We start from the raw sequence: 25723 nt of genomic DNA, 5'->3' as shown, positions 1-25723 counted from the left end.
CACAACATCTCTATAAGCTCATATTTCATGTGGTGTGTTGGTTTGGAATTTCATTTTATATATTGTACAAAATGTCTTTGCAGTGTTGACAGAGATCATGGTCCTCTGCACATTAATACAACACACTATAGGACTTGACCAATGCTCGTGTAAATAATTGTACTTCCTAAAACTCTTTACACAGTGTTTATCTTAGAAAAATGTTCAGTAAGTTCATTGTTTGAAATTAATTTAGAGAGAACCATATTCAGAGAAGTGACTGAGTAGACAGTGGTTCTGGTGGAACTTCTTGTCAGTCAGTCAGAGCAGGTTAACCCTGTGTTTCAGTAATCTGTGTCGGGCCTTGCTGGGCAGAGAGAAAGCATTGTCCTGGTGGTCGGGGATGCCCGAGTTTCTCACCGCTCCGCCTTGCTGCAGGAAGTACGTCTCCTGGGCCACACTGCGAGTCCCGTACACAGCTGCACCCGCACTCCTGTATTATAAACGTAAGACACATTACAACTCAATGGAAACACTCAGGGATTTATTTTAAGATAATACAAACTGCATAATGATGGCCTGTTCCCCCTCCCCCATCATCTGACTTGAGGAGGAGTAATGCATGTTGAGAGAGCCCCCTGCCAGTCATACTGGCCTGACAATAGCCTCCTGCAGAGCTTCAGTGTGAGAGAAATGCGAGTGGAGCAGCGATGTGGCTCTCACAAAAGAATGGTCCTGGCCTACCAGACAGGTTGCCTGCAGGGACACAGCATAGGCACTCATTACAAATACCACACAAACATGGATGACCATGAAAGTAAAAGACAGAGGTGGTATATACACTATACAGCATCTTACTAACTCAAATCACCACTAAGTACTACAAATGCCCCAAGATTCCACAATCAGCTAAAACAAATTTTCACAAGGCACCACAGCTCCACAAAATGTCCCAAAACATCCCAATCAGCTACTGCAAAGCACCGAGTTTACTACTCACTCCAGCAGTAAGGTCAACGCTGGGAGACAGAGTTCCACAAATATCATAAGCAACAGACAAATAGAGAGAGGAAAAAAGGTAAAAGTCAGATAGGACAGCTAGAGAAAACAAATAGAGCTATGGAATATACCGTGGTTTTGACAACATTTCAGAGAGCTCTGAGAATATTAGAGCCTCACTTGTGAGCGTGTTCTGTATACAGTCAGTGTGTAGTGTCCCTGAGGGCCAGAGGCCCCCGGAGCAGTAGTCCTCAGATGTGCCTCCAGTCCATTCAGAGATGCCAGGCTTCTGAGATACTGGGGATAAACCACAGGGTGATAGCTGATTAAATGGTTTGACAAAATATCAAACTGCAGTAATAACATGTAGGACAATAGTGGAGATATTCTATTTAATTTTCTAACAGTTGAACATGTGGTTGTCCAGACAGGGGAATCTCTTGTGGAACACTCATACATGAACAAACATTCATATCCCTCCCATATTCCCCAACAGTTCCTCACCACTTCCTTTGTGGCTGCAGTGTCGCTGTGGAATTGTGTCTCTACCAGTAGGGCCAGTACCAGCCCTCTCACCCTGTGCTGGTAGTGCCGTGGGGAGAAAGGGGGCATCTGTAGAGTTCTCACAGGGCAAGGGGGAGGTGGGGGGCAAGCCACCTGCTGGACTTTACTCCCGTGTCGTTCCTTCACCCTAAACGCCTTATCTCCCACATTCCCCATCCTCTGACTGCCAGGCGCTCGGGACTCCTCACCGCTGAACCTGTGGGCTGCAGACTTTTCTCCACCCAGTGCAATACTACCTCCATTCTGTCCATTGACGTGACGTCTGTCGTTGTTTTGCATTGACTTGCCTTCTCCTGCAAGACCTGACTCATTGCTCCCACCCTTTATGTTGTTAAAACTGTGGTCGTACGAACCTCCTGTGACACTCTCTTCCACCTCATGGGACAGCTTTCCATTGGACAAGGTATGATGAGAGGTCTCTGGAGCGACCTTGATAGGTGAGGGGCTGAGAGGGCCAGGAGTGTGAAATGAAGGACTTGGGCTAAATAGCAACTAGTGGAGGGATAGCGGAGAGATAGTGTGTGGGGTCCAGGTCAGATGGATCAGTGGTCGGTGTGTCAGATAGGGTTCTTGACAGGAGCCGGGACTTCCGGGGTCACTCCCTTGGAGTAGATCGGGATCTGTAGGACAAAGAGTCTCAACAATTTACACTCACATCAGGGTTGCGACCATTCCAAACGTGTCTAACCCTAACTTTCACTTGGCTTTGAGATTACTGTATCAGGACGGAACACATAACTCACTCGAGTAAGAGTGTTTACCAGAAAAGGGTCACACTTCATCTGGATAGTCCGGATAGTCATACTATCAACAAACTATGCGTTGATAAGGAACTGCTTGGTAAGGTTAGGGTTAGAGCTGAGGTTAGTAGATAGATAGTTGAAATGTTACTGATAGTCTGTAAAGCATCTACAGATGGACTATCCAAATAAAGTGTTACGAAGGAAAGTGTTTCTACAGTGGAGGATGGAGGTGGGTTTCTTCCTGAGGGGGGTGAAGTACCTGGATGCTCTGTACACAGGAGAGGAGAGCAGATACTGTAGTTCAGCGGCGGTCAGGAACACAGTGGAGGTCACTGCGCTAAATAGAGAGGTGCTGCCAGAAGAGCTGAAAGAACTCAGTCCATCGGGTCTCTGGTCCTAAGGCAAAGTATAAGCAAAAATGTATGGCAAGGCCTGTTACTTAAACTGCTGACTTCGTAAAACAATCTAAAGCATAGCTTTTGTATTCAGATAGTGATGCATAATACAACAACCCAACTTAGAAGGAACCTCAACAAATTAAGATGATCACAAGATGATTTCTAAAATCTCAAAGGAGAGAAGCACCTAAATGATCAGCCACTGGTTGAACGTTTCAGTTTCATGGGGTGGCAGGTAGCCTAGTGGTTAGAGCGTCCCTGAGCTGACAAGGTAAAAATCAGTCGTTCACTGTTCCTAGGCCGTCATTGAAAATAAGAATTTGTTCTTAACTGACCTGCCTAGTTAAATAAAGGATTAAAAAAATGAACCAGGACTTTCACTGTGAGATTAGGGGGCATCTGTGTGCTGTCAACCCTGTGGAGCAAAGACTTGTTTTTTAATCTGTGGTTAACTATTCTAGTCCTTTGGTCAGACAGTTTACCACCACCGATAGAGTAAACAACCAGTTAACACTAGAGGGCAGCGCTGACAGGCCTGCAGAATTAGGGCAGCCTTGAGTAGGAGAAGTGGGTCAATATCTGAGAATCAAAATGTCACACATGAAACAAGGAAAATATTGCCAGGCTAGGCCAGAAGTTAATAAACATAAGTAATGAATGAAATAGGTATTGATATATCAACAAACTCCTTATTACTTACATGTGTAGAGTCAATGGTGCTCAAGCAACTGAAGATGTGGTGGAGTTCAGTGAAGCCTCCTTGTAAGTGGTAGAGGTACTGTTCCCATTGAACTGCAAAATCTTCCTGACTGTAGATCTAAATGCAAGGCAAATCAGAGGGAGACATATTTAGCATTAGCAAAAAAATAATCCTTGATTAACATACATCTATGTGAAATTAAGACTTTTTTAACTGCATTGTTGGTTAAGGGCTCGTAAGTAAGCATTTCACTAAGGTCTACATCTGTTGTATTCAGTGCTTGTGACTAATACAATTTGATATGGATATGACAGATTGCTGTACACAGCTAAAATAAGTGTTAGAGATGACTGTACCTTGTAACTCTGGCGGATAGGGCCGTTATAAAAACTAAAGTGATTTATAAGCTGATTGAGGAAGTCACAGATACTGACGTCTGGTATTTCCACATAACAGCTTAAGGCCTGAGCGACAGCAGCATGGAGAGTAATTATGACATCTACACGGGGGATGGAGACACAAAAACATCACTAAACAACCCTGTGGCATTTTAACTGGTTTAGTGGATGAGCATTCTCATTACAATGGTCTATACATCTGAGATGTGGGTGAATGTATCAGACCATTGCACTTTATCTGTAAGCGTCAAACATTTCAAGATGTCTTACGGGCCGTCATATGGGTATGGGATCATCAATAAAAACAGGGATCATTCTTGGTACGCAGTTAGTATCAATAATCTCACCTAGGGAACACATCTTTGATGTCCCTACCTCTTCAGGATAGAAGTATCAGATTCCAGCTCTTGTAGTCACCCTCACCTTTGACCCATCATACAAGTTGTTCATGCATTTGCAAATCACCAAGAAATCAGTGTAAAATTACATAACACCATATCAATACTACCAATAGAAAAGTAGGGACTATAGAATGGCCGACTAAGGATAGAAGCCCAATTTAATACAGGAGAATAGAACCTCAGATAAGGTGACAGTCCCACCTTGAGTCAGGCAGTGATCTCAACCACAGCTGTCAGCAGGTTATACTGCTTCGCTCAAAGGCTGTCTTCCACATTCATCCCTCGCCCTACATTTATAGTCAGATTAAGAGTGGATTAATTCGAATTTGAGTTAGATCCTAGGTAAAATGCATAGGTAGGCATACTGTATGTTGATTTGCCATGCATTCACTATTGAACCAACTGTTGCTGGCAATTGGAGACTTTTTTATTTATTTTTTAAATAAAGCAAACTGATCAGAACAGCTTAAAAGTATTAGTGGAAAACATAATTTCACTTTGTAGCATGTGCCATGTCAAGCAAGCTACCAGCTGGCTGACGTTTAGCTTACCCAACAATCTTGCTCCAAATGAAGTTCACGCACTCTTCCTCACCATTTTTCAAGATAACACATTAAAGTCATCTCAGCAGAATACTTTCAAATTTCATAAACTTTCTTTGCAAGACTGTTTCAGACAATTTTACAACTGAAAAACAGATTTACTAACAGGTCATCACTAGTTACCACAGCCATAATTATGGCTAAACCCCACCTATTTCTACAATCTCTTAATCTCATTTCAAGCCTAAGCTTAACCACACTGCTAACCTTATGGCTCAACTTTAATACAAATGTAAATGTGTTATACATTTTCATAGACCATTTTGACTTTGTGGCTGTGGTAACTAGTGACAACCCTACTGGTTTGCAAGAGTAATGCAAATCACAAGTTAGTCATGTGAAAGTACAGGTGTAATAGGGTCAAACAGTGCGTCGTTCTGAAACATGAAGTTCTAAACTCCTTTCGTTATTCTAAAACACATTTGGAGAAACAGACATTAGAAACCATATTGTGTCAAGTTGAGATACAAACACCAATGTATTTCGGTAATTATTTATTTTATTTAAGTTTAAGCAGAAATGGTGTTAATGGTCCAGAAAAATGTAAGTAACATTTTGGGTCCCTTGTGGCAGGTGCACAGAGGTAAACATAATAGAATAGAGAAGAGTAAACGGTTTGGGGAGTGTGGTCCAATAACAGTAATGAGTTGAGGAAAGAGACTGGTCCCAGTGTGTGAGGTGGTCTGAGGGAGAGATCACTCATCACGTCCCTCATAGCCATCAGGGAGGGCATTCACTTCAGAGTTGTGGAACAGGCTCTTGTTGCCATCACCCCAAGGGAAACGCTGGTGAGAAGAAGCAAGTTAACATAATGACAAAGTCAATTAACAGGGGGCAAATTCAAATGTAACTACTCAAGGCAAAATTAGACAATGCAAAAAAGTATTTAATCAAAGAAATACGTTTTGCAACAATAACTATTTAGGATCTTGCCATAATTGATCAGACCTTGCTGCGAATGCGCAGATGGCTGTAAGGGACAAACTCTGGCTCCACATGGTGTGCAGCATGGTGCTGCATTTTCAGGTACATGTTCAACATGCACACTGCAACTCCCGGAAGGGCAACCACAAAGGAGAGGATCTTCCATGTTCTGGCTGAAGAAGAAACAAAGGACACCAAAAAAAATACATTGTTGTTTGACGAGCAACAAAGGCTTCATTTACACTTAAGCCAGTTATAGTTAATACATTTAACCTTTATGTTCAAATTCATTGTGATGTGACAGACATATTGAAAACTAACATAGCTACTTTGAGGTCACTGGAATGCTAAATGCGTAACTTCCCTTTTCCTTTGAATGTGTGCGCCGCTGAGATCCTAAGTATCTCAATCAGGGGCGGCAGCGTAGACTAGTGGTTAGAGCATTGGACTAGTAACTGAAAGGTTGCAAGATCGAATCCTCAAGCTGACAAAGTACAAATCTGTCGTTCTGCCCCTGAACAAGGCAGTTAACCCACTGTTCCTAGGCCGTCATTGAAAATAAGAATGTTCTTAACTGACTTGCCTAGTTAAATAAAGGTTAAAACATTTTTTAAATCTACACATGTCAATGTCAACCACCAAAGTGCAACAGGTGCAGGTTGTGTACTGTTGAGTTTCCATTTCCAAAGAGCCTCTAACTTAGCTAATCACATACTTTGATGTGATCACTGCATGAAGCATTTGAAATGGTGTGCCCACTGAAGTACAGTTTACAGAGGTTCTGCCCCTGAACAACGCAGTTAACCCACTGTTCCTAGGCCGTCATTGAAAATAAGTATTTGTTCTTAACTGACTTGCCTAGTTAAATAAAGGTTAAATTAATAAAAACGTTTCAGTAGAGTATTTAACCACATTTGTACTGCACACAGTTGAGTGCCACAGCACTTCATCTTTTAGATTTAACATTTTGCTGACCTGGGAGAACAGATGTGAAGAATTTAGCAAATTACTGTTGGTAAAGAGGTTCAGATGAATAAGGTGTCATGCTCGGTTGACAAAGTCCTGCAGTACTGGCAGCCCTCCAGGTACAAGGTTTCCTACCCCCCATGGTCATGGAGAGCAAACAGGAGAGCTACCCCCTACCCCTGAAGGCCTAAGTTATGGTCGAAATGAGTGAACACCTTTAACGCACTACGGCTTTGAGCTTGCCTACTGATCTCCATGACATCGACATTGTTAATCACAATTTTGAAACTGATTAAATAATTGGTTTCTTCATTGCCTTCACACTGCGCTAACTTTGGCTAGCTAAATATGAGATGGGACATTCAAAACACAACCTAGACAGATGTTTGGTAGGTTTGAAAGCTAGCAAGAGTGTGCAGTTAACTAGATATCTAACGCTAGATATCTAAACGTTAAATAAAAACAGCTATCGTAGTTAACATTTAATTCAACAGGGAGTCATGTTGAGACCAAGGTCTCTTCTGCAAATGAGCTCTAGTTAGCTAACTAGTCTAACATTGTGTTAATCCAGCCACCTGGCTAGTATAGACTGGGGATTTAGCAATTGCCAACGAGTTCTGTGTAGCTAGGTATTTGGTTGAGTTCTCTAACCTAGCTAGTTAACCAATACAGCAGCTGTATGCTGCTTCGCGCCGACGTTAGCTAGCAAGGTCACGAAGGTACCACGTCCTCCAAGAATATGTTTACGGTTTTGTCATTCGTATATCGTGTCCTTTGAGCAATGTTTGTGTGGCATTACCTGTTTGCTCTCCATGACCATGGGCCGCTGTGGCAGAGAGTTGACGAGTCTGGATCAATGAGGACCGCAGGAGAGTTTGAGAAATTCGTCCGAAGGCCGCCATCTTCACTGTCTCTCTGACTCGAAAAACGGAAGTGATGTAGGGGAAACGTGCTCTGCTTAAATCAACAACCAGGCCACCTAGAACGGTCATCTGAAAAGAGAGGTACAATACAATAAGAGTTAAATACTTTTCTTTCCAAAAAATGTCAATGACACAATACAATACGAGTGAAATACTTTTCTTTCCAAAAAATGTCTATGAAGTATGCAAAAAAGCGGCTTTGTTTTGTATTGGAATGGTGTGGGCGTACCCCAACAACAGGGTGGTGTGGGCTTATACTGGTCATTAAAAATATGAACGCAAGTAGACCGCTGATTGGCCCGCTCATCCTCCTCAGGGTGATGACATCATCCTATATGAGGAAATAGTAAGCATTTTTATGTTCATGTTTGAGATACAAGTTTGAGGTGGGGTTTCTGAAGTGCTTTTTCCCCCCTCTAATTTATGCTTTGGCCAAAAATACGAGTATGGCACAGGAGGTTGGTGGCACCTTAATTGGGGAGGATGGGTTTGTGGTAATGGTTGGAGCAGAATTTTTTAAAATTGTATTTTAAAATGTAACCTTTATTTAACTAGGCAAGTCAGTTAAGAACAAATTCTTATTTACAATGACGGCCTACCCCGGCCAAACCCAGACGGCGCTGGGCCAATTGTTTGCCACCCTATGGGACTCCCAATCACAGCCAGATGTGATACAGTCTGGATTCAAACCAGGAACTGTAGTGATGCCTCTTGCACCGAGATGCAGTGGCTTAGACAACTGCGCCATTTGGGAGCACTCAGGAATTAATGGAATGGTATTGATGCTATTCCATTCGCTTTGTTCTGGCCATTATTATGAGCAGTCCTCTGCTCAGCAGCCTAGACTGGAGTATAGGATAAGTCAACAACATTATTTGGGTATGAGTTAACAGAATATTCACTTTTAAAAGCAAGATTTTTTTAATCATTACATTTGTACCCCGTTTTTAATTTTGTACCCCGTGTTATCCAATTGGTAGTTACAGTCTTGTCCCATCGCTGCAACATCCGTACGGACTCGGGAGAGGCGAAGGTCGAGAGCAGTGCCTCCTCCCAAACATGACCCCGCCAAGCCTCACTGCTTCTTGACACAACGCTCGCTTAATCCGGAAGCCAGAGGCACCAATGGGTCGGAGGAAGCACAGTACACTAAACCCTCCCCTAACCCGGACAACAATGGGCCAATTGTGTAACGCCTCATGGGTCTTAAGGTCACGGCCGGCTGCGACACAGTCTGGGATCGAACCAGGATCTGTAGTGATGCAGTGCCTTAAAAGTGAGGCCTAAAAGTGAGATTTTAACTATACTTTTTTACAGGAGCCTACTAGCTATAGCCCCATGCAGAGACTATGTGAGAAAATGACCCTAACCAACATTGTACCAGATTCTTCAGTTTTGCATCTACAGTAAACTAAATCACCAAATACGGACCCAACTGTATGAACCGTATGGCAAATTCTACTCTGTCTGAATGAGTTCATAATAATCTTAACTTCTTATATAGCCTAGGCCTATGCTATCAAATCTTCTATATTGTTCTTTATATCAAGCTTGGATTGGTTACTTCTCAGAATTGTTTGTGTTCTTTGTTCAATATCACACATAACAAACTCAGTGGGAGGACTAGACACAAACACAACTTTGAACCTTTGGTCAAATACCAGAAGAAGACTGGACAGACTGATAGATCAGCTGAGAGGTGTTCACATTTCCATGAACATAACAGGAGTGAGGTAAGGAATAAACCCCCCAAGATTTTGGGGGGTTTGTGTTTGGTAGTAGGCAGCAAAATCATTCTCACCATCATCAGATTTAGCCTAAACATTTAGGATATGATATGTATGTAGCCTAGTACATTTCGAATCTGGACTTTTATTGAATAATCATATCATATCTGAACTTAATCAGATTTTTTCTAAATACATCATTATCTACTTTCCTCTAGTCTGTGTGTTGAGATTTAGACACATAATAATTCAAATTGGGAAATCAGTCATCATGGTGTCTGTATTTCATGTGATTGTGAGATGCAGGTTAGCATAGAGACTATTGATTGAGAGGTTAATATTAAACTATTTAGTCTATGACCTTAAAACACAAGAGCTCCTATCATCTGTCTTTTCATTTGCTTTAATGTCCTGGCACGAATAAATTCACTACCACAGCACAGGTTAATTTGGGACATTAGAACTTTAGATGCATTACGGATTACCAGCTTTTCTGTCTCTAAATTGCAAATGTCTGGACGCGATGAGTGACATGTTTCATTTTGAGTCAGGGCATATTGCTGACAAAAGCACTAAAGACCTCAGTTCATTTTCAAAATGGAAATCTCTCCTCCAGAATTTGATTCCATTCAGTATGATCAATTTGGTACGTCTGACATTGAAAGTAACCACAGTCGGAGGAAAATCATCCCACAAAGAGGTAAACTAATCTATTTTAATCAATATCTGTTAATGTGCCTTCATATTCCATGTAATTTTCTCCAGGAACAGTGGCAAGAAAAAGTATGTGAACCCTTTGGAATTACCTGGATTTCTGCATAAATTTTACATAAAATTGTGTCTGATCTTCATCTAAGTCACAATAATAGACAAACACAGTGTGCTTAAACTAATAACACACATATTATTGTACTTTTCTTGTCTATGTTGAATACATCATTTAAACATTCACAGTGTAGGTTGGAAAAAGTATGTGAACCCCTCGGCTAATGACTTCTCCAAAAGCGAATTGGAGTCAACTAACCTAGAGTCGAATCAATGAGACGAGATTGGAGATTTTGGTTAGAGCCCCATTAAAAAACACTCACAAAATTTAAGTTTGTTATTCACAAAAAGCATTGCCTGATGTGAACCATACCTCGAACAAAAGAGATCTCAGAAGACCTAAGATTAAGAATTGTTGTCTTGCATAAAACTGGAAAGGGTTACAAAAGTATCTCTAAAAGACAGTCTACGGTAAGACAAATTGTCTATAAATTGAGAAATTTCAGCACAGTCATCTTTGCAGTGGCATTCCTGCAAAGATGACTGCAAGAGCACAGCGCAGAATGCTCAATGAGGTTAAGAAGAATCCTACAGGGAGGGAAAAAGTATTTGATCCCCTGCTGATTTTGTACGTTTGCCCACTGACAAAGTAATGATCAGTCTATAATTTTAATGGTAGGTTTATTTGAAAAGTGAGAGGCAGAATAACAACAACAAAAAATTCAGAAAAACGCATGTCAAAAATGTTATAAATGGATTTGCATTTTAATGAGGGAAATAAGTATTTGACCCCCTCTCAATTAGAAAGATTTCTGTCTCCCAGGTGTCTTTTATACAGGTAACGAGCTGAGATTAGGAGCACACTCTTAAAGGGAGTGCTCCTAATCTCAGCTTGTTACCTGTATAAAAGACACCTGTCCACAGAAGCAATCAATCAATCAGATTCCAAACTCTCCACCATGGCCAAGACCAAAGAGCTCTCCAAGGATTCAGGGACAAGATTGTAGACCTACACAAGGCTGGAATGGGCTACAAGACCATCGCCAAGCAGCTTGGTGAGAAGGTGGCAACAGTTGGTGCGATTATTCGCAAATGGAAGAAACACAAAAGAACTATCAATCTCCCTCGGCCTGGGGCTCCATGCAAGATCTCACCTCGTGGAGTTGCAATGATCATGAGAACGGTGAGGAATCAACCCAGAACTACACGGGAGGATCTTGACAATGATCTCAAGACAGCTGAGACCATAGTCACCAAGAAAACAATTGGTAACACACTAAGCCGTGAAGGACTGAAATCCTGCAGCGCCAGCAAGGTCCCCCTGCTCAAGAAAGCACATATACATGCCCGTCTGAAGTTTGCCAATGAACATCTGAATGATTCAGAGGACAACTGGGTGAAAGTGTTGTGGTCAGATGAGACCAAAATGGAGCTCTTTGGCATCAACTCAACTCGCCGTGTTTGGAGGAGGAGGAATGCAGCCTATGACCCCAAGAACACCATCCCCACCGTCAAACATGGAGGTGGAAACATTATGCTTTGGGGGTGTTTTTCTGATAAGGGGACAGGACAACTTCACCGCATCAAAGGGATAATGGACGGGGCCATGTACCGTCAAATCTTGGGTGAGAACCTCCTTCCCTCAGCCAGGGCATTGAAAATGGGTCGTGGATGGGTATTCCAGCATGACAATGACCCAAAACACACGGCCAAGGCAACAAAGGAGTGGCTCAAGAAGAAGCACATTAAGGTCCTGGAGTGGCCTAGCCAGTCTCCAGACCTTAATCCCATAGAAAATCTGTGGAGGGAGCTGAAAGTTCGAGTTGCCAAACGTCAGCCTCGAAACCTTAATGACTTGGAGAAGATCTGCAAAGAGTAGTGGGACAAAATCCCTCCTGAGATGTGTGCAAACCTGGTGGCCAACTACAAGAAACGTCTGACCTCTGTGATTGCCAACAAGGGTTTTGCCACCAAGTACTAAGTCATGTTTTGCAGAGGGGTCAAATACTTATTTCCCTCATTAAAATGCAAATCAATTTATAACATTTTTACATGTGTTTTTCTGGATTTTGTTGTTGTTATTCTGTCTCTCACTGTTCAAATAAACCTACCATTAAAATGATAGACTGATCATTTCTTTATCAGTGGGCAAACGTACAAAATCAGCAGGGGATCAAATAATTTTTTCCCTCACTGTAAAGTGTCAGCTAAAGACACAGAAATCTCTGGAAGATGCTAACATCTCTGTTGACGAGTCTACGATACGTAAAACTGTCACGCCCTGACCTGAGAGAGCATTTTTATGTCTCTATTTAGGTTTGATCAGGGTGTGATTTGGGTGGGCATTCTATGTCCGTGTTTCTATGTTTGGGATTTCTTTGTTTCGGCCGGGTATGACTCTCAATCAGGAACAGCTGTATATCGTTGTTGCTGATTGGGAGTCATACTTAGGCAGCCTGTTTTTCCTTTGGGTTTTGGTGGGTAGATGTTTTCTGTATAGCTACTTTGCCTTATGGAACTGTGTAGTCGTTGTTTTGTTATTTTGTAAGTGTTCACTTTTCTTAAATATTAAAAAAGATGAGCATTCACATTCCCGCTGCGTTTTGGTCCTGTGTTCACGACGACGATTACAAAAACACTAAACAAGACTGGTGTTCATTGGAGGACTCCACGGAAGAAGCCACTGCTGTCCAAAAAAAACATTGCTGCACGTCTGAAGTTCGCAAAAGAGCACCTGGATGTTCCTCAGTGCTACTGGCAAAATATTCTTTGGACAGATTAAACTAAAGTTGTGTTGTTTGGAAGGAACACACAAGACTATGTGTGGAGAAAAAAAGCACAGCACACCAACATCAACACCTCACCAAAACTGTAAACTATGGTAGGGCTGCTTTGCTGCCTCAGGGCCTGGACAGCTTGCTATCATCGATGGAAAAATGAATTCCCAAGTTTATCAAGACATTTTGCAGGAGAATGTAAGGCTATCTGTTAGCCAATTGAAGCTCAACAGAAGTTAGGTGATGCAACTGGACAACAACCCAAAAGACAGAAGTAAATCAACAATAGAATGGCTTGAACAGAAGTGGCCCAGTCAGTCCTGACCTCAACCCGATTGAGATGCTGTGGCAGGACCTCAAGAGAGTGGTTCACACCAGACATCCCAAGAATATTGTGGAACTGATAAAGTTTTGTAAAGAGGAATGGTCCAAAATTCCTCCTGAGCGTTGTGCAGGTCTGATCCGCAACTACAGAAAACGTTTGGTTCAGGTTATTGCTGCCAAAAGAGGGTTAACCTGTTATTAAATCCAAGGGTTCATGTACTTTTTCCAACCTGCACTGTGAATGTTTACACAGTGTGTTCATTAAAGACATGAACAATTATAATTGTTTGTGTGTTATTAATTTAAGCAGACTGTGTTTGTCTATTGTTGTGACTTAGATGAAGATCAGATAAAATGTTATGACCAATTTATGCAGAAATCCTGGTAATTCTAAAGGGTTCAAATACTTTTTCTTCCCACTGTATATTTTTTCAGGTATGCAGAGCAGGGTGGTTCATCTCCTTTATGGTGTCTTGGTGCTTCTCCTGTTGATACTACTGCTGATAACTGGACTTAAATGTAAGGCTTGCTAAATTGTACAGTTCATTTATCATTCAAGGGGACCAAAATACAAATCAAATTGTATTGTTAAACTCTCTATTTAATTTCCACCAATTCATAATTTCATCTTTTTTTTCTTCAATCAATTCTTCCTCCGTTTTCCTAAGTCTCTCAGTTAAACCAAGCGATAGTTGATGTCCATCTTTACCTTGAGTCCCTGAACAAGACTGTGATGAGTGCTTGTGCCACATCTTCCAGTTCAGGTACAGTGATGTTTAAAGGCTTTTATTACTAAAGGACTAATAAACCTCAGAGTCTTGTTGAAGGGATATATATTATATTAGACATGTACACTCCCCTCGTGTATTTATTTGGACAGTGAAGCTATAAAAAAAAAAATACTCTAACCCAGTATTTTGGATTTGAGATCAAATGTTTCATATGAGGCGGCAGTACAGAATATCCCCTTATACTGTATCTGAGGGTATTTTCATACATATTTGTTTTACCTTTTAGAAATAAAAGCACTTTATGTATCTAGTCCCCTCATTTGAAGTATTCATAAGTATTTGAACAAATTCACTTCTAGTGCATTAAAGTAGTCAGAAGTGTAGTACTTGGTCCCATATTCCTGGCAAGCTTTTGACTACAAACTTGTTGGATGCATTTGCAGTTTGTTTTGGTTGTGTTTCTGTTTCAGAATATGTTTTGCCCAATAAGAACTGAATGGAGAATCATGTATTGTGTCATTTTGGAGTCACTTTTATTATGAGACTAAAATATGTTTTGGAACAGTTCTTTATTAATGTGGATGCTACCATGATTATGGATAATCGTGAATAATGGTGAGTAAGAAAGTTACAGAGGCACAAAGATCAATAACCCCTGTTATTGTAATGGTAAGCGGTTAGCATGTCTACGGGGTATGATATTTGTGTAACATTCTCACTTATCATTATTCACGATTCATTCAGGACAATCCTTAATCATGGTAGCATCCACATTATGTGTTTAGAAACATACTATATTATTATTTACAATAAAAGTGACTCCAAAATTACACAGTATTTATTATTATTATTTATTTTATTGGGCACCAAATAATCTTAAAACATAACCAAAACAAACAGCAAATGGATTCAACACGTTTGTAGAGTCACAAGTTTGATGTAATAATTGCCTGCTAGGAATATGGGACCAAATAGTACACTTTTGACTACTTTAATACACATACGTGAATTTGACCAAAATTCCTCCCCTAAAATGGGGGGACTATGTACAAAAACTGCTGTAAATACCCTAACATTAAAGCTGACAGTCTGCACTTTCAGACAGTATCATTTCAAATCCAAAGTGCTGGAATACAGAGCCAAAACAACAAAAAATGTGTCACTGTCCCAATACTTTTGGAGCTCACTGTATGTACTATTCCATAGGGAGTGTCAGAACAACCACTAACATATGGAATGGCATTATGATCACCTGTGGGAAGAAAATTATATTTCAGAACTCCATTAGCCCCATTGTTTCAGACATGACCTGATTTGTATGTGTACATGGGGAATGTGTGTACTAAGCTAACATATGGAATTGTTTAAAATGGTGATACCATAGATCATTTAGATAGCGAATTTTAGGAGCCCTGTAGGTATATACAGTTGAAGTCGGAAGTTTACAGACACCTTAGCCAAATACATTTAATCTCAGTTTTTCACAATTCCTGACATTTAATCCTGTTAAAAATTCTCTATTTTAGGTCAGTTAAGATCACCATTTTATTTTAAGAATGTGAAATGTCAGAATAATAGTAGAGAGAATGATTTATTTCAGCTTTTATTTCTTTCATCACATTCCCAGTGGGTCAGAAGTTTACATACACTCAATTAGTATTTGGTAGCATTGCCTTTAAATTGTTTAACTTGGATAAAACGTTTCGGGTAACCTTCCACAAGCTTCCCACAATAAGTCGGGTGAATTTTGGCCCATTCCTCCTGACAGAGCTGGTGTAACTGAGTCAGGTTTGTAGGCCTCCTTGCTCACACACACTTTTTCAGTTCTGCCCACAAATTTTCTATAGGGTGGAGGTCAGGGCTTTGTGATGGCCACTCCAATACCTTGACTTTGTTGTCCTTAAGCCATTTTGCCACAACTTTGGAAGTATGCTTGGGGTCATTGTTCATTTGGAAGACCCATTTGCGACCAAGCTTTAACTTCCTGACTGATGTCTTGAGATGTTGCTTCAATATATCCACATAATTTTCTTCCCTCATGATGCCATCTATTTTGTGAAGTGCACCAGTCCCTCCTGCAGCAAATCACCCCCACAACATGATGCTGCCACCCCCATGCTTCACGGTTGGGATGGGGTTCTTCGGCTTGCAAGCATCCCCCTTTTTCCTCCAAACATAACGATTGTCATTATTTCCAAACAGTTCTATTTTTGTTTCATCAGACCAGAGGATATTTCTCAAAGAAGTACAATCTTTGTCCCCATGTGCAGTTGCAAACTGTAGTCTGGCTTTTTTATGGCAGTTTCGGAGCAGTGGCTTCTTCCTTGCTGAGCGGCCTTTCAGGTTATGTCGATATAGGACTCGATTTACTGTGGCTATAGATACTTTGGAACCTGTTTCCTCCAGCATCTCACAAGGTCCTTTGCTGTTGTTCTGGGATTGATTTGCACTTTTCGCACCAAAGTATGTTCATCTCTAGGAGACAGAACGTGTCTCCTTCCTGAGCGGTATGGCGGCTGCATGGTCCCATGATGTTTATACTTGCATACTATTGTTTGTACAGATGCACGTGGTACCTTCAGGCGTTTGGAAATTTCTCCCAAGGATGAACCAGACTTGTGGAGGTCTACAATTTCTTTTTCTGAGGTTTTGGCTGATTTCTTGTGATTTTCCCATGATGTCAAGAAAAGAGGCACTGAGTTTGAAGGTAGGCCTTGAAATACATCCACAGGTACACCTCCAATTGACTCAAATGATGTCAATTAGCCTATCAGAAGCTTCTAAAGTCATGACATAATTTTCTGGAATTTTCCAAGCTGTTTAAAGGCACAGTCAACTTAGTGTATGTAAACTTCTGATCCACTGGAATTGTAATACATTGAATTATAAATGAAATATTGTTTGTGTCATGCACAAAGTAAATGTCTTAACTGACTTGCCAAAACCATAGTTTGTAAACATGAAATTTGTGGAGTGGTTGAAAAACGAGTTTTAATAACTCAAACCTAAGTGTATGTACTTCCGACTTCAACTGTATATACTTATTTTAGATTATTTGATAAAATATTGAATTTGGCCTTTACTACTGTAGACCATGGAAACACATTGAATAATACATTCATAAATGGCAAAACAGACAGTCCAAAAATAAATAATAAGAAATTAGGTTTTGAATTGTCTGTCCTATATCTAGAATATATAAGAAAGCTCAGGAATTATTTTTGTTTTTTAGACACATACAGTGCATTTGGAAAGTATTCAGACCCCTTGACTGTTTTCACATTTTTGTTACTTTACAGCCTTATTCTAAAATTGATTAAATAGTTGTTTTCCCTCATCAAACTACACATAATACCCCATAATGTCAAAGCAAAAACAGGCTTTTAGAAAAAAATTGAAATATGACATTTAGATAAGTCCTGAGCGCTCTGGAGCAGGTTCTCTCTGTACTTTGCTCTGTTCATCTTTCCCTCGATCCTGACTCGTCTCCCAGTCCCTGCCGCAGAAAAACATCTGCACAGTATGATGCTGCCACCACCATGCTTCACCGTAGGGATGGTATTGGCCAGGTGATGAGCAGTGCCTGGTTTCTTCCAGATGTGACACTTGGCATTCAGGCCAAAGAGTTCAATCTTGGTTTCATCAGACCAGATAATCTTGTTTCTCATGGTTTGAGAGTCTTTAGGTGCCTTTTGGCGAATTCCAAGCGGGCAGTCATGTGCCTTTTACTGAGGAGTGTCTTCCGTCTGGCCACTCTACCATAATGGCGTGATTGGTGGGGAAAGATGATTGGAATCTGTGTGGGTAGCTGGACAGGTAGAATGACTGACATTGAAGGTGAACAGGTGGTCATGTGTCAGGTGACAGAGGAATGGATGAGACTGAGGCAGGAATTCCTTTAACCATAAAGTGGTATATTTACTGGGTAGTTTGTCTGTGCTGCATAACAAAGGAAACAGAATAACATGTATCCAATCAAATTCATAATCACAAAGGTCAAATCATAACAATCATTCTCATTATTAACATAATTAGGTAATTCAGCAATTCAGTTCAATAAGAAGTCAATAGGAATCGTCATTGAGTCATTTCGGCTCATAACTGTTCATCATAATCATGAGAATAATAATACAAATAATTCAATCAGTTATCGGTTATTTAATCTATAATCTCCATCAGTTTGATATCAGAATTGATCAGTTCAGCAAACAATAATGACGTTTCATATTTCATTCTTTCAGGTTTGTCTTCATATATACATGTAAGTTCGTTACATTTCAACCATATGTCAATGGCATAATTGGCCTGTGATGATCTGTAATGCCGTGATCATTGTCCATTGACATAACACAATAGGTTTGAAGCATGTGCTCCAAGCCGCGCTCCACGGTAATAACTATAAACAATAACTGATGGCCCGCTCTCTCGATCGCAACAGATAGTTCAGATGAAAGGTAACAGATTCGGTAGATTCACGTTGATTCATGTACGCACAGAATGTCTGGATTAGACGGAGTTAAGGAAGAGAAAGCAGCGAGGTCTGGCGATGGCGATTCCCTCCTTTTAATGAGTTGAGATCTGTCGGACATTTCCACCTGACCTAATTAAAGCGCCCCTGGCCCAGCTGAGCAAGTGGCCATGAATTAAAGGAACGATTCCACCAACTCCATGGGCCTTTCTACAGGAGGATTGCTGCAGAGATTATAAACCTTCTGGAAGGTTCTCCCATCTCCACAGAGGAACTCTGGAGCTCTGTCAGAGTGACCATCGGGTTCTTGGTCACCTCTCTGACCAAGGCCCTTCTCCCCCTATTGCTCAGTTTGGCCGGGCAGACAACTGTAGGAAGAGTCATGGTGGTTCCAAACTTCTTCCATTTAAGAATGATGGAGGCCATTGGGTTCTTAGTTGACCTTCAAAGCTGCAGAAATGTTTTGGTACCCTTCCCCAGATCTGTGCCTTGACACAATCCTGTCTCGGAGCTCTACGGACAATTCCTTCAACCTCATGGCTTGGTTTTTGCTCTGACATGCACTGTCAATGGTGGGACCTAATATAAGGACCGAGGAGTTGTGAATTCTGAGATGCCATTCTGCACACCGTTGTAGTACTGTGCCGTTATTTGCCTATTTGTGGCCCGCCTGTTAGCTTGCACGATTCTTGCCATTCTCCTTTGACCTCTCATCAACTAGCTGTTTTTGCCCACAGGACTGCCGTGGACTGGATGTTTTTTGTTTGACTAGTCAGGATCGAGGCAAAGATGAACAAGAGGGGCGGCAGGTAGCTTAGTGGTTAGAGTGTTGGGCCAGTAACCGGAAGGTTGTTGGATCGAATCCCCGAGCTGACAAGGTAAAAATCTGTTGTTCTGCCCCTGAACAAGGCAGTTAACCCACTGTTTTCCGGTAGGCTTTCATTGTAAATAAGAATTTGTTCTTAACTGACTTGTCTAGTTAAATAAAGGTTTTTAAAAATGGCGCAATGTACCGAGAGATCCTTGATGAAAACCTGCGCAAGACCTCAGACTGGGGTGAAGGTTCACCTTCCAACAGGACAATGACCCTAAGGACACAGGCAAGACAACGCAAGAGTGGCTTCGGGACAAGTCTCTGAATGTCCTTGAGTGGCCCAGCTACAGCCCGGACTTGAACCCGATCAAACATCTCTGGAGAAACCTGAAAATAGCTGTGCAGCGACGCTCCCCATCCATCCTGACAGAGCTTGAGAGGATCTGCAGAGAAAAATGGGAGAAACTCCCCAAACACAGTTGTGCCAAGCTTTTAGCGTCATACCCAAGAGGACTCAAGACTGTAATCGCTGCCAAAGGTGCTTCAACAAGTAAAGGGTCTGAATACTTATGGAAATAGGGTATATCTGTTTTTATTTGTAATACATTTGCAAAAATGTCTAAAAACCTATTTTTGCTCTGTCAGATTGATGAGGGGAAAAAAACAATTTTATCAATTTTATAATAAGGCTGTAACGTAAGAAATGTGGAAAAAGTCAGGGGGTCTGAATACTTTCCGAAGGCACTGTATATCAGTGGATAACATTGTAGATGCTTTGTTCATAATCTCTCACTCCTTCCTTCATTCATTATCTTACTCTTGTCCCTTTCAGACCCAGCTACTATCAACCATCACTATTATGATGAATATCAGTTTCCAGTGAGAGGTAAGTGACTTATTGGTAGCAGTGGCGGTTCTTGACCATTTCAACTGGGGGGGCCAAGCTGGGGCCAGTTGTACTATTAGAGGGGCCAGTTACATTAGACGTTATTGTTGTCATATCGTTTTCTTCACTGCATTGCAGGCATTAGCAGGCAAAATACCATGTTCATAATCATCATCGTTGCCACTGTCTAATAACGGATGTAATAAAAGAACGATAGCAAAAATTTGTTATGTAAAAATGATTTCATACTCCACATTTAGGGGGGCCACAAGGGGGTCCAAAATTGCTGTCACAGGGGCACTGCCCCCCCCCCCCCCCCCCCAGAACCGCTAGTGATTGGTAGATAAAGTCCATCCCTATCCATTCTGCAAAACATTGTGTCCTCCTCAGGAACTTGTAGTGAAGAATGGTCGTCTTTCCAGGATAGCTGCTAACTGGCATCAAAAAGGAAGCTCAACTGGAACAGTGCAGAGGAAAAATGTATTGAGCTGGGAGCACACCTGCTTGTTCTTAACAGTGAGGATGAGCTGGTAAGGCCAAGGAGGTGAAGCAGTATTGGTCTCATATCAAGAGCTGTGGGCTATGTTAAATGTTCTCTATTTGTGCTGTTTAGGACTACATCTCTCAAGTGATTGATGCAGGAGAGAGATACTGGGTTGGGCTTGTGGAGAGAACACAAGACCTGGGTGGATGGAACTGACTACAAATCAGCTCCACAGTAAGGGAGTACTGGGATGATGAGAGTAGGGCAGCGGAGGCTGGTGGGAGGACAGGCTCAGTGTAATGACTGGAATGGAATGGTACCAAACACACCACACACATCAAACACATGAAAAAAAACTTGTTTGACTCCATTCTATTGATTCCATTCCAGCCATTACAGTGAGCCCATCCTCCTATAGCTCCCCCCACCAGCCTCCTCTGGAGTAGGGATATTTGTATTACATCCTAAAAACACAGTCATCAGACATTATAATTAAGCAATAAGGCCTAACGGGATGTGATATATGGCCAATATACCACAGCTAAGGGCTGTTCTTATGCACGACGCAACGCAGAGTGACTGGGTACAGCCCTTAGCTGTGGTATTTTGGCCATATACCACAAACCCCCGAGATGCCTTATTGCTATTATAAACTGGTTACCAACCTAACCAGAGCAGTAAAAATATATGTTTTGGCATACAAGTGGTATACCACGGCTGTCAGCCAATCAGCATTCAGGGCTCGAACCACCCAGTTTATAATAGGTAATATCCTTCCCTCTACTGTCTTTGCTCAGCTTCTGGGATAAAGGGCAGCCAGGACTGTTGACAGCTTCATGACGGTCCACACAGACGACGCAAGCTTTGGAATGATGCAGACTGCAACCTAATGTACAATTACATCTGTGAGGCAAAGGGGAAATGAGAAACAGTAGACCCATGCTTGCCATTGACACATGAGCTGTAAGCTATGCCAGTGCTGCCTGACTGATATAACATGACAGTCTCAGGATACAGGAGAAAGGATGGTTTTCTTTCAGTGACTGTATAACAATCACAAATGATGGTATTGAGCATAAGAAGCACACAGTGTATAACGTGAGGTTATACAGAATAATGTTTAATTAAACCTTGGTATGTCAGAATGTAATAGCTTTCTTGGAGGTCTTTTCATCAGATATTTTTCCAGTTCAGCATCCACTCTATCTGTGGGTGTATATGAATAGCAATAACCATTACAGAGGCACATATTGGATCTGCAGGTTATGTCCTGGTTTCCCATGCATTTCCATACTAGCAGTGCTCACTGGGAAGGTGCGCATGCTCTGGGTTGTACCCCGCCTTGTCAAAGCACATGGCTGCTTTTCTGTCACACTCGCAGATAAACATCTCACATGGATTGTTGTTTTCTGTATGAGAGAGAGACAGAAGAAAAAGTAAGGAGGCGGGAGGGGAAGAAGAGGGGAAATTGAGAAGGAGAAAGATGGGTAATGGTAAATGGTTTTCAAGGGGGAAGGAAAATAGAGCTTCTCCAATTTAAAAGATGCAGAGGACTAGACCATCCTAAAGAGGGTGCTGTTGCAGAATAAAAGTTATATTTTGACAAAGGGACTGTTTTTGAATCCTATAGTTAGGCTGATCACACTCGCCTTTGCAGGTGACAGTCTTAGAGGCTCTGTCACATTGGTAGCTATATATTTCAGTGTAAGGGTTGTCAAAGATGCCCCAGCAATCCTCATGCTGCATGGAATCAGAGTAGCAGTAGTCATGAACCTGACAGCATCTGGAACACACAGAGGGCATCTGTTTCAATACAAGTATAATGACTGACTTCCCGTTAAAGCTAATGTATATACCCCCCCCCCCACACACACACACACTGTATAACTCCCGCCATCCACCTACACCGTGTACACAACCTCCAGCTTCAAATTCCTCCTCTTCTCAGATTCTTTCCGTGTTCAACACCCCTGACCCCATCTTCCCCTCCATGACTGCGTACCTGTCCAGATCATCCACAGGTGTGCCTGAGCCTCCCTTCCCACAGTAGCAGCCGTAGTCAGCGTAGTCCAGCACAGGCCAGCTGCTAGGGTTGACACAGACGATCATCGCTCTGAACTGCCATAGTGCCCATGGGCTGGGTTCATGCACCGCCAGCACTGAAACACACGAGGGGCCACATCTCAGACAGACAGAGCACATTCAAATATCTACACCGGACATTACCATTTTTATATCAGAAACAAATAAAAACAAGTGAATCACTCAAATGGAACCATACAGCATCATGGTTGAACTGGGCAACGTCACATTCTAGGCAACTGACTGGTGAGCCCTTATTGCTTAATGTAAATGTATTTTGCATAACCAGCTGTGAGTCAAATATTTTGCAGTGCACACTGACTTAACTAAAGGAATATTTTCTGCCAAGAAAGCTATGACAGGAGACTGTACACTGCTCTGTTATTAAAAAGCATAGACAGCATCAAAGCTCTGTCTTAAAATACAGTGTAATTAAGAATACTTACAGACAGGCAGACAGAAGGCTAACAGCAGCAGAGTGTGAGAAGACCTCATTTTGGTGATGAAGAGTATCACTGATCTGGAACGCAACTGATATATATAGAATCATGGCCTTTAGGGGCAGGCGTTGGATGATTAGATAAGGTGAGATACACAGTGCACAGTAAACTGCATAGACATATTTTAATAAACACTTGTGTATAGTGATAAAGGTGCATTGAATCACATTTCAATACCGGTTCCATGTTTCATTTATTTAACCTTAATTTAACCAGGTTAATCTCACTGATTAAAAATCTTTTTCAAGAGCGATAGGATAATATGCAGAAATACAGGAGACTCATTGGGTCATTGTACAAGGCTTGACTGGAGTTGTGTAATGGAAATGTGTGGGAATGTAAGCATGTGTTTTGTCATTTACACAGCTGTCTGCAGGAATGTACTTTGGAAGAACATCAGGGGAAATGCAAAATGTACCTTTCAGAGTATTAGCAAATGATATGATAGCGGGCAATGCTGGTATTTCAACCCTAACAATGACTGCTTTAAGAAAGCAATATAAAAGAGGAAAAATGACATAATTCAGTATAATTTGATTGGATATACCATAGAGAATTTAAATATTTATTTAATCCAGGCATAAAACATCCACCAGCCACTATTTCAGCTAGGATTTGACTTACTTAAACTCTACTTTATAGACCCGAGGCTGGTATTACTCAATAGCATAACAGATCCTCTGTCATTTTAGTGTCATGTGGAAATCACATTCAACCCATGTTTTCCATTATGTGTCATATCTCATGTTTCTGTTTTGAATTTGTATCCGTGATAGCAGTAGCAATCTTGTGTAAACAAGTTTAGAACCTGAGGAAAGCATTTTAGCTGAGATATCATTCATATTCCTGGCTGTATGACACAACCCCTCCCAGTTTACCTCCCATTTTAGCACTTGTTCTCCTTGACCTCCCTTCATCTAATATAAGAGGAGGTAAGGTTGGTGGATACCCTCACTGTTTCCTCTGTCATGCATCCAGAATCCCTCCTGTTGCTGCTGACTGGTACGTCTGTCACATTTGAATATTGATTCGAAGCTTGTTGTCCACTTTTTCACTTGCCTAAGAATATACAGTCAGACATGATTTCAGAGAGAATAATAATCATGTGTTCCCTCTGTAACTCTTATTTGGAACCTCAATGTCAGGAATATGTGCAGTAGTGTGACTGATAGCTTCACCTCCCTCCTCTGCCAGCATATGCAGCCCATGGTTCACTGCAGCCCCAGGCTCTGTGGCAATTTGGCAGAATGATCACATGCACCCAGCCTGATGTCAACCCCTTCATGTACAATAACTATGGCTGTTGGTGTGGCTTGGGGGGGACTGGGACTCCCAGGGATGACCTGGATAGGTAACTGGATTTCATTCCACTTGTGTTAAGACATCATGACCAGGTTTTTCTGTGTATCTCAGAAAACTCATTACTTTCTTCTCTCAGGTGTTGTGAGGTCCACGACCTCTGCTACCGAGCGAGCAGGCATCTTCCAGAGTGCCGTCCCATCATTGACGTCCCTTACATCAAGGTGTACATATTCTCTTGCACGAATGGGCAGGTCTCCTGTTCAGGTAACAACTGAATTGTAGAAACAATAGAATCATTTGTGGACATACATTTGCAATAAACTATACAATCTGCCCAAGCTCTATGATATTGTCAGATGCAATGATGTTTTGAAGTAAAGGTGAGGTTTCAGCTTTCTGATTATAACTGCAACTAATGTTTATCATGAGCCTAAACCTGTTTCCTCACGCCTCAGCTTCCAACGATGTGTGCCAGGCCTCAGTGTGCGAGTGTGACCGAGTCGCTGCCAACTGCTTCGCCCAGTCCACCTACAACCCTGAGAACAATAACCTAGACCCCAAAACCCACTGTATCACCTGAGCCAAGACAAATCCTCTGGAAGCAGTACGAACATCTGAAACTACAGAGATATTCACAACTGTAGATTCACTGAATGTTTATGAATCCTGATTCATGGATGTGTGTCATGTTTGCTGGAATGGAATTTACTGTGCCAATTAAACTGTTGACCTATTAAATGATTGAATGGCTTTCTTTTGAGTATGTGTTTGTTAGTTCTGTATTTGTATTGAACACATAGAATTCTGTGTAAGTAATAACTGGGGAATACCTGTATACAGTGCATTCAGAAAGAAATCAGACCCCTTGACTATTTCCACATTTTGTTACTTTACAGTCTTATTCTAAAACGGATTAAATAAAACATTTTAGTCAATCTACACACACAATACCTCATAATGACAAAGCAAAAACAGGTTTTTAGAAATGTTTGCAAATGTACACAAAACAGAAATACCTTATTTACATACAGTACCAGTCAAAAGTTTGGACACACCTACTCAAGGGTTTATTTTTACTATTGTCTACATTGTAGAATAATAGTGAAGACATCAAAACTATGAAATAACACATATGGAATCACATAACCAAAAAAGTGTTAAACAAATCAAAATATATTTTATGTTAGATTCTTCAAAGTAGCCACCCTTTGCCTTGATGACAGCATTGCTTACTCTTCGCATTCTCTCAAACAGCTTCACCTGGAA

At 41.3% G+C, this 25723-nt stretch overlaps 3 protein-coding genes and 1 pseudogene across 5 annotated transcripts; 1 reads left to right on the top strand and 3 right to left on the bottom strand.

Moving 5' to 3' along the window:
* Window positions 1–300: 300 nt before the first annotated feature.
* On the bottom strand, window positions 301–3904 carry LOC115164646 (Hermansky-Pudlak syndrome 4 protein homolog; annotated as a pseudogene).
* Window positions 3905–5277: 1373 nt separating this feature from the next.
* Window positions 5278–7631, bottom strand: LOC115164647 (cytochrome c oxidase subunit 6A, mitochondrial). The gene is made up of 3 exons (XM_029717348.1): window positions 7474–7631; window positions 5733–5881; window positions 5278–5569 (listed from the first exon to the last, which is right to left on the bottom strand). The coding sequence occupies exons 1-3, from the start codon at window positions 7574–7576 to the stop codon at window positions 5480–5482; spliced, it is 342 nt and encodes a 113-aa protein (XP_029573208.1). The 5' UTR covers window positions 7577–7631; the 3' UTR covers window positions 5278–5479.
* Window positions 7632–9249: 1618 nt separating this feature from the next.
* Window positions 9250–25207, top strand: LOC115164643 (phospholipase A2, minor isoenzyme). 3 transcript variants are annotated; one of them, XM_029717346.1, is made up of 9 exons: window positions 9250–9330; window positions 9941–10024; window positions 13626–13709; window positions 13859–13954; window positions 20036–20089; window positions 24083–24157; window positions 24350–24506; window positions 24594–24721; window positions 24913–25207. In XM_029717346.1, exons 3-9 carry the CDS (start codon window positions 13628–13630, stop codon window positions 25035–25037), a joined length of 717 nt encoding a protein of 238 aa, XP_029573206.1. In that variant the 5' UTR covers window positions 9250–9330; window positions 9941–10024; window positions 13626–13627; the 3' UTR covers window positions 25038–25207. The 3 variants fall into 3 exon arrangements, with proteins under 3 accessions (XP_029573206.1, XP_029573205.1, XP_029573204.1); XM_029717344.1 differs by lacking the exon at window positions 9250–9330 and having other exon boundaries at window positions 9541–10024; XM_029717345.1 differs by lacking the exons at window positions 9250–9330; window positions 13859–13954 and having other exon boundaries at window positions 9538–10024.
* LOC115164645 (phospholipase A2) lies at window positions 21673–24091 on the bottom strand. The gene is made up of 4 exons (XM_029717347.1): window positions 23102–24091; window positions 22576–22732; window positions 22223–22356; window positions 21673–21982 (listed from the first exon to the last, which is right to left on the bottom strand). The coding sequence occupies exons 1-4, from the start codon at window positions 23148–23150 to the stop codon at window positions 21867–21869; spliced, it is 456 nt and encodes a 151-aa protein (XP_029573207.1). The 5' UTR covers window positions 23151–24091; the 3' UTR covers window positions 21673–21866.
* Window positions 25208–25723: the final 516 nt, after the last annotated feature.

This window comes from Salmo trutta, chromosome 27 (assembly GCF_901001165.1).
Source record: "Salmo trutta chromosome 27, fSalTru1.1, whole genome shotgun sequence".
Taxonomy (NCBI): domain Eukaryota; kingdom Metazoa; phylum Chordata; class Actinopteri; order Salmoniformes; family Salmonidae; genus Salmo; species Salmo trutta.
The sequence above is the reverse complement of the archived record's forward strand: the minus strand, read 5'-3'. Positions and strand labels throughout refer to the sequence as shown.

Coding starts and splice junctions, on each gene's coding strand:
- LOC115164647 (XM_029717348.1), bottom strand. CDS start 7,576: ATGGCGGCCTTCGGACGAATTTCTCAAACTCTCCTGCGGTCCTCATTG. Junction 5,882..7,473: donor TGGTCATGGAGAGCAAACAG/GTAATGCCACAC, acceptor TTTCTTCTTCAG/CCAGAACATGGAAGATCCTC. Junction 5,570..5,732: donor ATCTGCGCATTCGCAGCAAG/GTCTGATCAATT, acceptor TCTTCTCACCAG/CGTTTCCCTTGGGGTGATGG.
- LOC115164643 (XM_029717344.1), top strand. CDS start 9,922: ATGGAAATCTCTCCTCCAGAATTTGATTCCATTCAGTATGATCAATTT. Junction 24,158..24,349: donor CCTCCTGTTGCTGCTGACTG/GTACGTCTGTCA, acceptor CTCCTCTGCCAG/CATATGCAGCCCATGGTTCA. Junction 24,722..24,912: donor TGGGCAGGTCTCCTGTTCAG/GTAACAACTGAA, acceptor CTCACGCCTCAG/CTTCCAACGATGTGTGCCAG.
- LOC115164645 (XM_029717347.1), bottom strand. CDS start 23,150: ATGAGGTCTTCTCACACTCTGCTGCTGTTAGCCTTCTGTCTGCCTGTC. Junction 22,733..23,101: donor AGCCTTCTGTCTGCCTGTCT/GTAAGTATTCTT, acceptor CGTGTGTTTCAG/TGCTGGCGGTGCATGAACCC. Junction 21,983..22,222: donor TAAGACTGTCACCTGCAAAG/GCGAGTGTGATC, acceptor TCTCTCATACAG/AAAACAACAATCCATGTGAG.